Genomic DNA, 15,071 nt, shown 5'->3' on the forward strand with positions numbered 1-15,071 from the left:
AACCCTGTCTCTACTGAAAATACAAAAATTAGCCAGGCATGGTGGCGGGTGCCTATAATCTCAGCTACTTGGGAGGCTGAGGCAGGAGAATTAGGGAATATCAGGAGCTTGGTTTTAGGTGAGTTAACTTTGACATGCCTCTCAGATTAATGCTTTTCAAACTGTTGAAACTGGTAGAGGACCAGTTTATTTCCCCCACTACATGACATACTGATACTTTTGAACAATAAAAGTGAATTACTAGAAAGTAAAATGAATTAAAAATAAAGTTCTGGTCCAATTTTTAAAATATTAGTAGAGTCAGCCAACAAAATTACTCTGTCAAGTGTCTAAACCCTTACTTTCAGTTATTTTACTTATCTTGTTCTCAGCTAGTAATAAACAGTTTTGGACAGGCACCAGTAATAAACAGTTCATGGAGCACAGAGATATTGGATAAACAATTGAATATATGTCTTGAGTTTGTGGAAAGGGTTCATGGAAGTGTATATTCAATGGCAAATTAATATCAGTCTTAAGCATGGAAGTAACAGTTTAGGTTATACATGTTAACTAAAAAGAAAATTGACATTCTTTATTAATCTGTTAGTTATATTAAGAAAAAATGTATCTAGCACTATGGCCTTTTTTTTTTTCTTTATCTGGGCAAAAAGGACATCTGCTTTACCATGTTATATGCAGGTTGGCTTAATGTCAGTACAAATTCCAAAGGAAATGAATTACTCCTAATGTTTAATCATGATCATTGTTTCTCCCTGTACTCTGAGGATTTCCACATTGAAGGAAAATCCTTGGACCAGTGCAACTGAAATGTTTATGAGAAGACTTAACATAATACATTTATATTTATTGTCCTACTTTTAAGGTTGTTGTTTTTCACAATACAACTAGCTTACAGATTAAGTTAGGTTTTTGGAGTCAGAGACACTGACATTCAAATGCTGATGATTATTAATGAGACATTAGGCAAATAGCTTAACTTTTCGGATTTTCAGATTGTTTAATGAAATGCAATGATAATATCTACCTCATAGGGTCGTTGGCAGTAGAAAATATATAAAGTACTTAGTATGGTACCTGGCACATAGTGTGCCGTTGCACATAGTAGCTGTCATTATTTATCAGCTAATTCAGCTTTTGATGTTGCATTATCTCACTTAATTACCACCGTTGCCACCACTCCACTGTCCACAAACCCGCAGTGTTGGTATTGGTCTGTATGGAGAAACTGAGGCTCAGAGCAGTTGAGAACTAAGTTTGTAAGGCTTAAGGGACTTTCATTAACTTTTTCATTAACTCCTTCTCACGCTATTGTGGTTTCATTAAACTGATCAGAGAAATCCTGGAATGGTAGTATAAAAGGTAAGATATGACTTCTAAGAGTAATACAACATTCTTACAAATATTATAAGAAATATTTATAAACCTATTTCAGATAACACTATACATTTACGTCTAAGATATGATAAATAGGAGTGATTGCTGTAGGCCATTTCCCTGCCCTATTCCCCTTTCTGTGGTGCTAAAAATAAACTCTGGGTTTTCTCATTCAGTGACCCACTTAAATTGTTGACAGATCCTTCTGACATCACAACCATTACTAAAGCAAAATAATTAGAACTGTTTATTTTATCATAATCTCTTTTGGCTTATATTGCTAGTTGGTTGCTTCTTTTCCTATTCTATACTATCCTTGATGCTGATTTTTTTGTTTTGTTTTGTTGAAACAAGGCTTTACTCTGTTGCCTAGGCTAGAGTGCAGTGTCACAGTCATAGCTCACTTGCAGCCTTGAACTCCTGGGCTCAAGAGATCCTCCTGCCTCAGTCTCCCAAGTAGTTAGTGCTACACGCATACACCATCATGCTGGGCTAGTTTTTTTATTTTTCGTAGAGACAGGGTTTTTCTATGTGCCCAGGCTGAGCTTGAGCTCCTGGACTCAAGCAATCTTTCTGCCTTGTCCTCCCAAAGTGTTGAGATTACAGGCATGAGCTGTGGCCAGCCTTGAGGCTGTTTTTTAATCTGATTTTACTATTTTTCAGGTGAGTGGGGAAAAATATGCTTTGGTCTATAGTTCTCTTACATTTGCATGTAGTTATTTTTCAATTGTTTCTATTTTAGGTAGTGAAACAGTTTCGTGATGGTGGTTACAACACGTTGGTTTCTACCTGTGTGGGTGAAGAAGGTTTGGATATAGGAGAAGTTGATCTTATAATATGTTTTGATTCCCAGAAGAGCCCAATTCGTCTTATACAACGAATGGGTAGAACTGGCCGTAAACGTCAAGGCAGGATAGTTGTTATCCTTTCTGAAGGACGAGAGGAACGTGTAAGTAGAGCTGCAGAAACACAATTTGACACTTGAAATTTGAGAAATACAGCCCAAAGGTGAATATCAACATGTTAGCATTCCAAGTCCAAACACTCTGTAGATAGTTTTGGTTTATTTTCCCCCACTTTGTATTGGATTCTATCTTGTAACTAGGAGAATTTTTGACTGGATTAAGTTTCCTGATTTTTATCCATCTAAAGAAACACATTTTTAATACTTAAGTAGTAATTCAGAGATACCTAGATCCAAAAACCAATATGTATTACTTTGTTTTACTATTTTCCTGTGCTTCTAAAGAAGGCCTATGCTTTGTGTTTAGTTTACTTTTCTTTCTGAACTATAGTAAACTGAGAATCATTTTTTCCTTTTCAAGGGCTGTCAAAATAACTGACTAAATAAGAAACAAAGAATATGTATCAGAGACAGTATGAAGCCTGAAAAACCCAAAATATTTACTTTCTGGCCCTTTTTGGAAGTTTGTTGATGCCTATTTTAAGTGATAAGGAACTTGAATTATATTCATACTGTGCTACAATCTTGAGTGACAGGCCTTTCTAAATAAAATGTTACATAAAATATTATTTTGTGTATGTTACACTAAAGTATTAACTAACTTTTGTAACTCATTGAGACTAGTTCAGCAGCCAAATATATAGACTCACATTAAAGGTCTTAACAGCCATGATAATTTTTAAAAATTGATTTTAGGCTGGACATGGTGGCTCATGCCTGTAATCCCAGTACCTTAGGAGGCTCACTTGAGGTCAGGAGTCTGAGACCAGCCTGGCCAATATGGTGAAACCCGGTCTCTACTAAAAGAATACAAAAGCGAGACAGGTGTGGTGGCGCACGTCTGTAATCCCAGCTACTTGGGAGTCTGAGGCAGGAGAATCGCTTGAACCTGGGAAGTAGAGGTTGCAGTGAACCAAGATCCCACCACTGCACTACAGCTTGGGTAACAGAGTGAGACTCCATCTCCAGAAAAAAAAAACAAAACTGATTTTAAATATTTTATATACTCTTTAAAATCATCCTGAAAAATGAATTATTTCTCTAATACTTTTCATGTGATTATAGCATATTCATATGTAACATCTAGTTTATCCATAAAATGATCCTAATGAAATGTTTGGTAAAAGGCCATGTAATATCAGTGAGTGGAATTGGGTTCTAATTGTATTCCCTAGCCAAGTTACTTAACCTCTCCATTCACTTGTTCGGTTTCTTATCTGTAAAGTAGTAACAGTGGCCCCGTTTACTCAGTATTTACATTGTGCTGTGTAATGTTCCAAGTTTCAGATTCATTATTGTATTTAATCCTGTCAGCACCCTGCAAAGGGAGTAATGCTTTTGTTGTATACGGAGAAGGAAACTGAAGTGTAGAAAGACGAACAAACTGAAATAAGGGACTAGTTTTAAAAAAACACAAGACAACCTTACATTTCTATGTAAATATCAGCCTTTTTTAAAAACAGCAAGATAACAAAGATAGATTTACTTTATGCAGTATAACTGCTAAGGTGGGCTTTGGTAATAATGGATTTTGAAATGATTTTCTTTAAAAAAAAAAAACAGATAAACGGAGTCTTGCTGTGTCACCCAGGCTGGAGGGCAGTGGCGTGATCTCGGCTCACTGCAACCTCCATTTCCTGGGTTCAAGCGATTCTTCTGTCTCAGCCTCCCGAGTAGCTGGGACTATAGGCGCATGCCACCAAGCCCGGCTAATTTATTTTTGTATTTTCAGTAGAGACGAGGTTTCACCATATTGGCCAGGCTGGTCTTGAACTCTGGACCTCGTGATCTGCCCGCCTGGGCCTCCCAAAGTGCTGGGATTACAGGCGTGAGCCGCCGCACCCAGCCTGAAATGATTTTCATTAAAGGTTAATCTAACAATTTACTGATAGGTTTTAAAATTCAAGACAGCTGGGCTCAGTGACTCACACCTATAATTTCAGTGCCTTGGGAGGCCAAAGCTGGAGGATCACTTGAGCCTTGGAGTTAAAGACTAGCCTGGGCAACACAGGGAGACCCCATCTCTACAAAATAAAGATTAGCTGGGTGTGGTAGCTCACACCTGTAGTCCCAGCTACTCAGGAGGCTAAAGTGGGAGGATCGCTTGAGCCCAGGAGGTTGAGGCTGCAGTGAGCCCTGATCACAGCACTGTACTCCAGAGCCTGGATGACAGAGTAAGACCCTGTCTCAAAAAAAAAAAAAAAAAAAAAAAAAAGTCAAGACAACAGAAGCTCCATTTTCTAAGTATTTAAGTGGATCGGGGGTTAATTTTATGTTTACAATAAATCCAAACTGATTGCTTGTTATGGATAAATTTTTATTTATAAAAGTAATATAATCTGACATTTTCTATTTGTTTTTACAGATTTATAATCAGAGTCAGTCCAACAAAAGAAGTATATATAAAGCTATTTCAGGTAACAGGCAGGTCCTTCGTTTTTACCAAAGAAGTCCACGAATGGTTCCTGATGGAATCAACCCAAAATTACACAAAATGTTCATCACACATGGTGTCTATGAACCAGAGAAGGCTTCTCGGAACTTGCAGCGAAAGTCATCTATCTTTTCCTATAGGGATGGTAAATAAATTTTGCATTTGACATGTGCATTTTTCCCCTGTTCTTACTTAGCAGGTCGTATCTTGATATAATATTTCTTGTTTGAAAAACTGAATGTATGTTCTAATTAATATATTATAGGCATTCTCTTTGGAAAGGCTATATATAAGAGATTATTCATGTGGCAAATGGAGAGACACTGGTAGTATAGAGTGACAGAAACTCAGTGTTGGGGAAAATTAAAAATACCCTACCAACCCAGAGAATGTTCTCCATAAAGTTTAGAAAAGAAAGAAAACAGTTTTATTTTTGAATAAGCATTAAACCAGATTACAATGTGCGCTGAAGATAATGTACTAAGATAATACCAAGACAGAAATTCCCTATATGTATCCCCAAGCACTTAGAATCCCTTACATACATGTTGTCAATATTAATAGTAACTTGTCCTCATGTAAGAGGGCACCATTTGCTATACATTCCTTCATAGTTTATCCCATATTTACCTGGTAATTGAGGTAGCCATTTGTGTTAGCTGGTTGCCTTTCTCAAATATCTTGAGATATTTGCACTATGAAAGTGAGAAAAAATGTTTATTTTTTGGATTTTACTTAATCTCTGAAGTGGGTTTTATAAAATCATAAAAATCATATAACTAACATTTGGAAGGAACCTTGGGAGTCATGTGGTCCAATTACTTATCAAGGTAGGAATGCTTCTGCATCATTCTTGTTTTAAATGTATAGCCAGTCTCAGCTTGAATACCTCTTTTAATATAAATTATATTTCTTTAGAGGGTTCATTCCATTGTTGAACGGCCCTGTATAGTAGAAGACTCTTACGTTGAAAAGTCTGTGTCTTTGTACCTTTTTCTCATTGATCTGGTTTCTTAGATAAGTACAGTTTTCATCTGTGCTTTACCTTTGTAACAGTTCTCTATATATTTGAAGGCCATACCTTTTATGTTTGTTCAACTGTTTGTTCCACTGTTGTCATACCATGCATTTTTAAGGTTCTTACCCTCCTACTACTTGGTTTCAATTCAAATTTGTTAATGTTCTTTCCCTTAACTCAGAGCCGTCAATCAATGTTTTTTTGGCTATGTCTATTAAACCTAATACAAATACACTTAATAGGAACATACCTGTCATTTTTCAAGATTTTGCCAATTATTTGGTTAAAATAAAAATACAGCATGTCTTTTGAGTTTTCTTGAATTTGTTAAATTAATAAAAGCATCAAAACTCGATTAGGTTGGATAAATCATTTTTAGTGATCATTATATTTCTTATAGTTGCTAATTAATCTTATATTTAATAATTATTTCTAAAATGTTACTGGGGTCAATGGCAAATTCTTTAGTGAATATCTGGAACCTATCCTTTTAAAAAATTGAGATAATGTTATGTTCATTTTTCTATACTTGTTTCATCCCCTTTTCTCTGAATTTTCAAGTGTCAAAGATTTATCTTAGATTATGTGATTTATGTATGGAATTATTCTATAATTCTGTACTAGTATATGAACACACTAGTGTATTTATACTAATATATAAAATATATACTAGTGTATTACCATGTATTTTGCTAATGTATGCTAACTATATACTAGTGTTTATACATAGTGTATATTTACACTAGTATATATTTTATATATAGTATATACTATATATAGTATATATAGTATTATATATAGTTTATATGTAGTATATATTATATACACTAGTATGTAATTCATCTGAGCTTAGAGCTCTGAATTATTTTTTATTTTATTTTATTTTTTTGAGACAGGGTCTTGTGCTATCACCCAGGCTGGAGTGCGGTGGCATGATCTCGGCTCACTGCAACCTCTACCTCCCAGGTTCAAGCAATTCTTCTGCCTCAGCCTCCCAAGTAGCTGGGATTACAGGCACATGCCACCACACCTGGCTCATTTTTACATTTTTAGTGGAGATGAGGTTTCTCCATGTTGGCCAGGCTGTTCTTGAACTCCTGACTTGAGGTGATCCACCCACCTAGGCCTCCCAAAGCGCTGGGATTACGGGCATGAGCCACTGCACCCAGCCACTCTGAGTTTATTTTAAGGGACTAGGGGTACCTGCCTATTTCAAAATCTTAGAGCCTCTGGATGTCAGGTCTGAAAGGGGCCTGAGAGATCATTTAGTTCAAACCCCCTTATTTTACAGATGAGGAAACAGATGCAGAGAAGCCTTTTTTTTTTTTTGTTACATTTTTAAAAAGCTTCTTACACAAGTTTGGAATACCTGAGACATGATCCTAGCTCACTGAAGCCTCAACTCCCAGGCTTAAGAGATCCTCCTATCAGCCTCCTGTGTGGCTAGGACTACAGGGATGCAACACCATGCCCAGCTAATTTTATTTTTTTTTTTTTAGACTTGGGGTCAAGCTGTGTTGCCTAGGTTGGACTCTAACTCCTGGCTTTAATTGATCCTCCCTCCTCGGCCTCCCAAGGAGAAGGTGTCAGCCACTGCACCCAGCCAGTTTCCTGATTTTTAATTCAGTAGCTTCTCAATTTTTCTGCCCTCATCTATATTAGCCAGAGTTACTGCTTTGTACTTTTTAGCCTTTTCAGTTTGGTGATTTTTAGAGATTATAGAAGCTGAAAGGAATGAATGTACTGTACATATTTTTAAAAGTCTATTATGTCCTTTTTAAAGCAACAAGCCTGTTCCCCCTACACTTTACTCCTTTTGCCCCTAACCCCCATTTAAGACTTAAGGTACATACTCCTTTTAAAAGTCTTGGCCTTTCCTGCCCACTCTCAACACCCCCACCAAGCTTCAGATGAACTTTCCAATACTGCTAAGATAGAATCATAATACCTGTTTTCTTTTGTGAGTTATCTTACCCTGTTTCATGCCAGGTCTGAGGCAACCAAATGAAAAGAGTCCAAAAGAAGCCAGGACTGAGAGCCTAGCTACCTGGCTCTGTTCTGTTAATGGATTCATTACCAAAGGATAGCTCCTAGACAGATGGGTACTTTCAAAGGTAAGAGAAGTTTAGGAGACATTTAGAAGCATGAAGTGATAAACTGAGTGGTTTTATATGAAGAATACTAGTTTTAAGAAATAGAGTCAAGGCTGAGGTAGGATCACTTGAGCCCAGGAATTTGAGACCAACCTGGGCAACATATCAAGACCTCATCTCTACAAAAAATAAGAAAAGTAGACCTCATCTCTACAAAAAATAAGAAAAGTGGCGTGAGCCTGTATTACAGCTCCTGTGGAGGCTGAGGCAGGAGGATTGCTTGAACCCAGGAGTTTGAGGTTACAGTGAGTTATGAATGTGCTGTTGCACTCCAACCTGGGTGACAGAGTTTGAATGGATATTGTGGGTTTTTCTGCTTTGCAGATTTTTAAAAAGTCTCTTTTCCATTATTTTTTCAACTTACAGGAATGAGGCAAAGTAGCCTAAAGAAAGATTGGTTCTTATCAGAAGAAGAATTTAAATTATGGAACAGACTTTATAGATTAAGAGACAGTGATGAAATTAAAGAGATAACATTGCCTCAAGTTCAGTTTTCTTCTTTACAAAATGAGGAAAACAAACCAGTAAGTTGAATATATTTTCAGATGTTCTCTTTTTCCTCCCTCATTTTAATGCCAGAACCCCTCAGATGTTCTTTATAATGATCAAGCAATAGCTTTGGGAATAATGAGATAATTGTGATTGGAATGTCAACTTACTTTAAGAAATTAAGAATGTAATCAGTTTAAAAAATCATTAAAGTCTAAGTTTACAAAACTACTAATTTTCTTATATTATTTATCGTATATATGTATTTAACCAACTGTGATATTTTTACATAAATTATGCCTTTCTTTCATTACTATCATTTAAACATTTCTATATAGGCATAATCTTGAATGGTTGTCACTTTACTCTGTGATGTACCATAGTTTGCTTGACTATTTACCTATTGTGTTTTGGGATTCTTTTTAGCTTTTTTTTTTTTTTTTAAGAGATGAGGTCTCGCTCTGTTGTCCAGGCTGGCCATCAGCTCCTGGACTCAAGTGATCCTCCTGCCTAAGCCTCCCAAGTAGCTGGGACTGTAAGTGTACACCACTGCATCTGGCTTTTTCAGTATTTTACTAACATAAATTATGCTTTCATAAGCATCCTTGTAAACCTTTTTTTTTTTTTAATTTCAATAGTTTTTGGGGAACAGGTGCTGTTTTGTTACATGGATAAGTTGTTAGTGGTGATTTCTGAGATTTTGGTGCACCCATCATCTGAGCAGTGTACACTGCACCCAATGTATAGTCTTTTATCTCTTGCCCCACTCCTACTCTTCCCCCCGAGTCCACAACAGAGTCCATTATATTATTCTTAGGTCTTTGTGTCCTCATAGCTTAGCTCTTACTTCTAAATGGGAACATACGATGTTTGGTTTTCCATTCCTAAGTTACTTCACTTAGAATAATAGTCTCCAACTCCATCCAGATTGCTGCGAATGTAATAATTTCATTCTTTTTTTATGGCTGAGTAGTAGTCCATGTTGTGTGTGTGTGTGTGTGTGTGTGTCACATTTTCTTTATCCACTCACTGATTGATGGGCATTTAGGCTGGCTTCATATTTTTGCAGTTGCGAATTTTGCTGCTATAAATATGGGTGTGCGAGTATCTTTTTCATATAATGACTTCTTTTCCTCTGGATTAGATACCCAGTAGTGGGACTGCTGGATCAAATGGTAGTTCTGCTTTTAGTTCTTTAAGGAATCTCCATATTGTATTGCATAGTGGCTATACTAATTGACACTCCCACCAGCAGTGTAAAAGTGTTCCCTTTTTACCACATCCACTCCAACATCTATTATTTTTTGATTTTTCAATTATGGCCATTCTTGCAGGAGTAAGGTGGTATTGTATTGTGGTTTTGATTTGTATTTCTCTGATAATTAGTGATGTTGAACATGTTTTATGTTTGTTGGCCACTTGAGTTCCTTGTAGATTCTGGATATTAATCCTTTGTCGGATGCGTAGTTTACAAAGATTTTCTCCTACCCTGTGGGTTGTCTGTTTACTCTGCTGTGCAAAAGCATTTAGTTTAATTAAGCCCCATCTATCTTTGTTTTTGTTGCATTTGCTTTTGGGTTCTTGGTCATGAACTCTTTGCCTAAGCCAATGTCTAGAAGAGTTTTTTCAATGTTACAGAATTTTTATGGTTTCAGGTCTTAAATGTAGGGCTTCGATCCATCTTGAGTTGATTTTTGTATAAGGTGAGGGATGAGGATCCAGTTTCATTCTTCTGCATGTGGCTTGCCAGTTATCCCAGTAACATTTGGTTGAATATGGTGTCCTTTCCCCACTTTATGTTTTTGTTTGCTTTGTTGAAGATCAGTTGGCTGTAAACATAAATTATGCTTTCATAAGCATCCTTGTAAACCAAAACAAAAAATAAAATTTTTGTTTTGAAATTATAGTTAAAACTTTAAATTTGCTATTATTGTTTATTTTATTATTAACAAATTCTTTGTTAACTTTGTGAAAGTCAAGAGAACTGATCAAAGGTTGTATATGTGCCTGGAGAGCTGGGAAAACAACCTCAGAAAAGATTTCTTTTAAAATATTTAACTGTTTGCTCTTAACATGGAACTATATAAACAGGAATATTGTCAACTTGTAAGTCATATGACAGTTATTTAACAAATATATTTTAAAGGGCATCTTTCTGCTTTATGAAATTATTTTCTTTTTTTCTTCTGAGATTTTAGTTGGGAGTATCTAAATGGATCCAAATTATGTTAAGCTTATTATATGTATATTGAGTGTTTTTTAAAATTAGTTTGTGAAATCTCAGTATGTTTTCATCATTTTTATTACTTTTTAAATAATTAAGACTCAAGAATCAACCACTGGAATTCATCAACTCTCTCTCTCTGAATGGAGACTGTGGCAAGATCATCCTTTGCCTACACATCAAATTGATCACTCAGATCGATGCCGCCATTTTATAGGCCTTATGCAAATGATAGAGGGAATGAGACATGAAGAGGTAAGGTTTTATTGTAACTTTCTCTTGCTGGTATGATAGTAAAACTAGAGTACTTAGCTTTTATTTTTCTTAATTTGAAGTAATAAGAAATATTTTGTTTTTCTGTATAGTTCCTTGTGATCTCAGTAAAGAATGAGTTTTCTGCCTTAAGAAAAGAAATAGATTTAATTAATTAGAAGAAGAATATCATCTGTAAATATTGATAGACCAGAGTCGAATTTTAATATACTTAAATGATTTATGTAAACTGCTTGTAAAGCTTATTTAGGATTCTTTTGGATTCGGATTTATTGAAATACTCTCTATCATCTAGGTTATTTGATATCTTTCTTGTATCCTGGTTCTAGTTTAGAGAATTATAGATTCCTTGAGCAGTTCCTTGATTATTCTTCCTATAGTCAGCATAGTGAACCAATTATGAGTGTGAAATCCATAGTGCCTGGGTTAGAATCCTAACTCTGCCTCCTACTGATTATGTGTTTGTAAGTTATTTAACCTCTCAGTGCTTCAGTTTTATCTGTAAAATAGTCATAGTGATAATACTTATTTCATAAGGTTGTTGTGAGGATTAAATGACCTAATATATGTAAAGCACGTAGTAGCTGGCATATAATAAGTACACAGTAAATTGTTGCTCCTATTTTTATTATTAGCCTTTGATCATGCATACATGTAAATAAAGTAGTTAGATGTGGATCCCAGCAAAATGTGTGCAAATTAACATATATTTATTGAGTGCCTTCTGTGTGCCACACTCCATTCCCTGCTTTATGGCTATAACCGTTAGCAAATGAGAGAAAATATTCTGTTTATGTGGAGTATATATACTAGCAGGGAGGCAGACATTTGCTCACATTGATGCTTATTATATTTATTATTCAAAAAAGCAGAGGGCCGGGTGCGGTGGCTCATGCCTGTAATCTCAGCACTTTGGGAGGCCGAAGCGAGCAGGTCACTTGAGGTCAGGAGTTTGAGACCAGCCTGGCCAATATGATGAAACCCTGTCTGTACTAAAAATACAAAAATTAGCTGGGTGTGGTGGCACATGCCTGTAATCCCAGCTACTCAGAAGGCTGAGGCAGGAGAGTCACTTGAACCCGGGAAGTGGAGGTTACAGTGAGCCGAGATCAAGTCACTATACTCCAGCCTGGGCAACAGAGCGAGACTTTGTCTAAAAAAAAAAAAAAAAAAAAAAAACAACAGAGAGGTAACTGCTTAAGTCTATAAGTAGTAGAGGAATCCTGATTAAAGTAGCATTCTTGAGGGAAAGGAGGGATGGTGGAGATTGTAAGTTTTAGCTAATAACTTAGAGATAAGTAAGACTTAGAAATTCACTATAGGAATCCTTGATGAGGAACTTTGTTACCAATAGAAGTATGTTCCAGGATACAACCTAGCAGACATACAGGTACTACTGTGTTGCACTTTCTAAAAGCTATTCTTAGTTTACTGTCATTGAAAGAGTAAATTTAACAAATGTGTATGGTTTTTATTAATGTGTATTTTTAAAATATCTATTTTTAAGAAATGAGAATAATTCAGTTAAATGTTAGAAATGCAAAACTCACTATATTCTTATGTATTCATTCAATTTGTTCTTCCTACAAATAGTTATCAAGGGTCTTTTGGGTATTAAGTACTGGGGATACAAAAAAGTTAACTGATTAATGATAACTTGATAGTTTCACAGTAGTGTACATTATAATTTTGATTTATCGGAATAACTTTTAAGGTATAAAAGAATATCACTGGAACAATGTAATAATATAAATATTTTAATATAGAGTGAAACTCCTCTCTTAGATTTGGCTTTCTGTTTTGTTTTGTTTTCCTGTGGCTTTTTAAATTTTCCTTATTTATAGGGAGAATGCAGCTATGAATTGGAAGTTGAATCTTATTTACAAATGGAAGATGTTACCTCAACATTTATTGCTCCCAGGAATGAATCTAATAATCTTCCCAATGACACCTTTATCACTCACAAGAAATCGTCTTTTATAAAGAACATAAATCAAGGCAGTTCATCCTTAGTGATAGAATCTGATGAAGAATGTGCTGAAATTTTTAAACAAACTCATATCAAACCTACTAAAATTGTTTCTTTAAAGAAAAAAGTGTCTAAAGAAATAAAAAAAGATCAACTTAAAAAAGAAAATAATCACGGTATTATAGATTCTTTAGATACTGACAGAAATTCTACTGTTGAAAATATTTTTCAAGAAGACCTACCAAATGATAAAAGGACATCAGATACAGATGAAATTGCTGCCACATGTACTATTAATGAAAATGTTATTAAAGAGCCATGTGTATTATTAACAGAGTGTCAGTTTACAAATAAATCCACTAGTTCACTTGCTGGAAATGTTTTAGATTCTGGTTATAACAGTTTCAGTGATGAAAAATCTGTTTCATCTAACTTATTTCTTCCATTCGAAGAAGAGCTTTATATTGTTAGAACAGATGACCAATTTTATAATTGTCACTCATTGACAAAAGAGGTACTAGCTAATGTAGAGAGATTTTTATCTCATTCTCCTCCGCCTCTCAGTGGACTCTCAGACTTGGAATATGAAATTGCTAAGGGTACTGCACTTGAGAATTTGCTTTTCTTACCCTGTGCAGAGCATTTACAAAGTGATAAATGCACCTGTTTGATGTCACGTTCAGCTGTGAATTCTCAACAGAATTTAGAATTGAATTCACTTAAATGTATAAATTATCCATCTGAAAAAAGTTGCCTTTATGATATACCTAATGATAATATTTCTGATGAGCCAAGTCTCTGTGACTGTGATGTACATAAACATAATCAAAATGAAAATTTAGTACCTAACAATCGTGTTCAAATACACAGAGGCCCTGCACAGAATTTAGTTGGAGAGAACAATCATGATGTTGGTAACAGTGACCTCCCAGTATTGTCCACTGATCAAGATGAAAGTTTACTATTATTTGAAGATGTTAATACAGAGTTCGACGATGTGAGTCTTTCACCCTTGAACAGTAAAAGCAAATCTTTACGTGTGTCAGACAAAACTGCTATTAGTGAAATGCCTCTGGTCTCTCAGTTCTTAATTTCTGATGAACTTTTGTTGGACAATAATTCTGAACTCCAAGATCAAATCACCTGTGATGCTAATAGTTTTAAATCTCGTGATGATCAGAGAGGTGTACAGGAAGAAAAAGTGAAGAATCATGAGGATATTTTTGATTGCTCTAGGGATTTATTTTCTGTTACCTTTGATTTAGGATTCTGTAGTCCAGATTCTGATGATGAAATATTGGAACATACATCAGATAGCAATAGACCTCTAGATGATCTATATGGAAGGTATTTGGAAATTAAGGAGATAAGTGATGCAAATTATGTTTGGAATCAAGCACTAATACCAAGAGATCATAGTAAAAATTTTACTAGTGGAACCGTTATTATCCCATCAAATGAAGATATGCAGAATCCAAATTATGTACATTTGCCACTGAGTGCAGCAAAAAATGAAGAATTGTTATCTCCTGGTTATTCTCAGTTTTCTTTACCAGTGCAAGAAAAAGTTATGAGTACACCACTCTCTAAATCAAACACTTTGAACTCATTTTCTAAGATAAGAAAGGAAATACTTAAGACACCAGATTCTAATAAGGAAAAAGTAAACCTACAAAGATTCAAAGAAGCATTGAATTCAACTTTTGACTATTCAGAATTTTCTCTAGAAAAGTCTAAAAGCAGTGGTCAAATATATCTGCATAAATCCTGTCATTCTGTTGAAGGTAAGATTCCATCTTTATAAAGTCTATAACTCTTTCTAGAATAATTACTCTGGAAATACTTTGGTAATTTTTCCAAATGTAATTTTTTAGTACATGGTACAATATAAATATTGAATTAGATAATTGATGTGTTATATTTTTCTTAAGGTGATCTTACTAATATTAGATTTATTTTATTTACATATACTTATGGCATGCATGGTATAGAAAAGATTATTCTTGCTAGACATTATGAAATACACGAAGATGTGTAAGATCTGGCCCTAGGTCTTAGTTGTAAAACATAATTATGTGACATATGTATTTGAAAAGATGCCAGTAAAATGTGGAAATAACTACCAAATGAATAACAAGAGAGTGGCGTTTAGGAGGTTCAGAGGATGATG

The 15,071-nt window shown here is 35.1% G+C and overlaps 1 protein-coding gene across 3 annotated transcripts in view; it reads left to right on the top strand.

The window, feature by feature from the left end:
- The window catches only part of FANCM (FA complementation group M), a 63,718-nt gene that overhangs the window by 25,861 nt on the left and 22,786 nt on the right, over window positions 1-15,071 (top strand). For all 3 annotated transcript variants that reach the window (XM_024232018.2, XM_054530075.1, XM_054530074.1), the window contains 5 exons: window positions 2,120-2,326; window positions 4,707-4,920; window positions 8,313-8,470; window positions 10,759-10,914; window positions 12,777-14,685. In XM_024232018.2, coding sequence (XP_024087786.2) covers window positions 2,120-2,326; window positions 4,707-4,920; window positions 8,313-8,470; window positions 10,759-10,914; window positions 12,777-14,685 — 2,644 coding nt within the window. The remainder of the gene's footprint in view (window positions 1-2,119; window positions 2,327-4,706; window positions 4,921-8,312; window positions 8,471-10,758; window positions 10,915-12,776; window positions 14,686-15,071) is intronic.

The sequence above is a fragment of the Pongo abelii genome, chromosome 15 (genome assembly GCF_028885655.2).
Source record: "Pongo abelii isolate AG06213 chromosome 15, NHGRI_mPonAbe1-v2.0_pri, whole genome shotgun sequence".
In the NCBI taxonomy this organism is placed as follows: Eukaryota; Metazoa; Chordata; class Mammalia; order Primates; family Hominidae; genus Pongo; species Pongo abelii.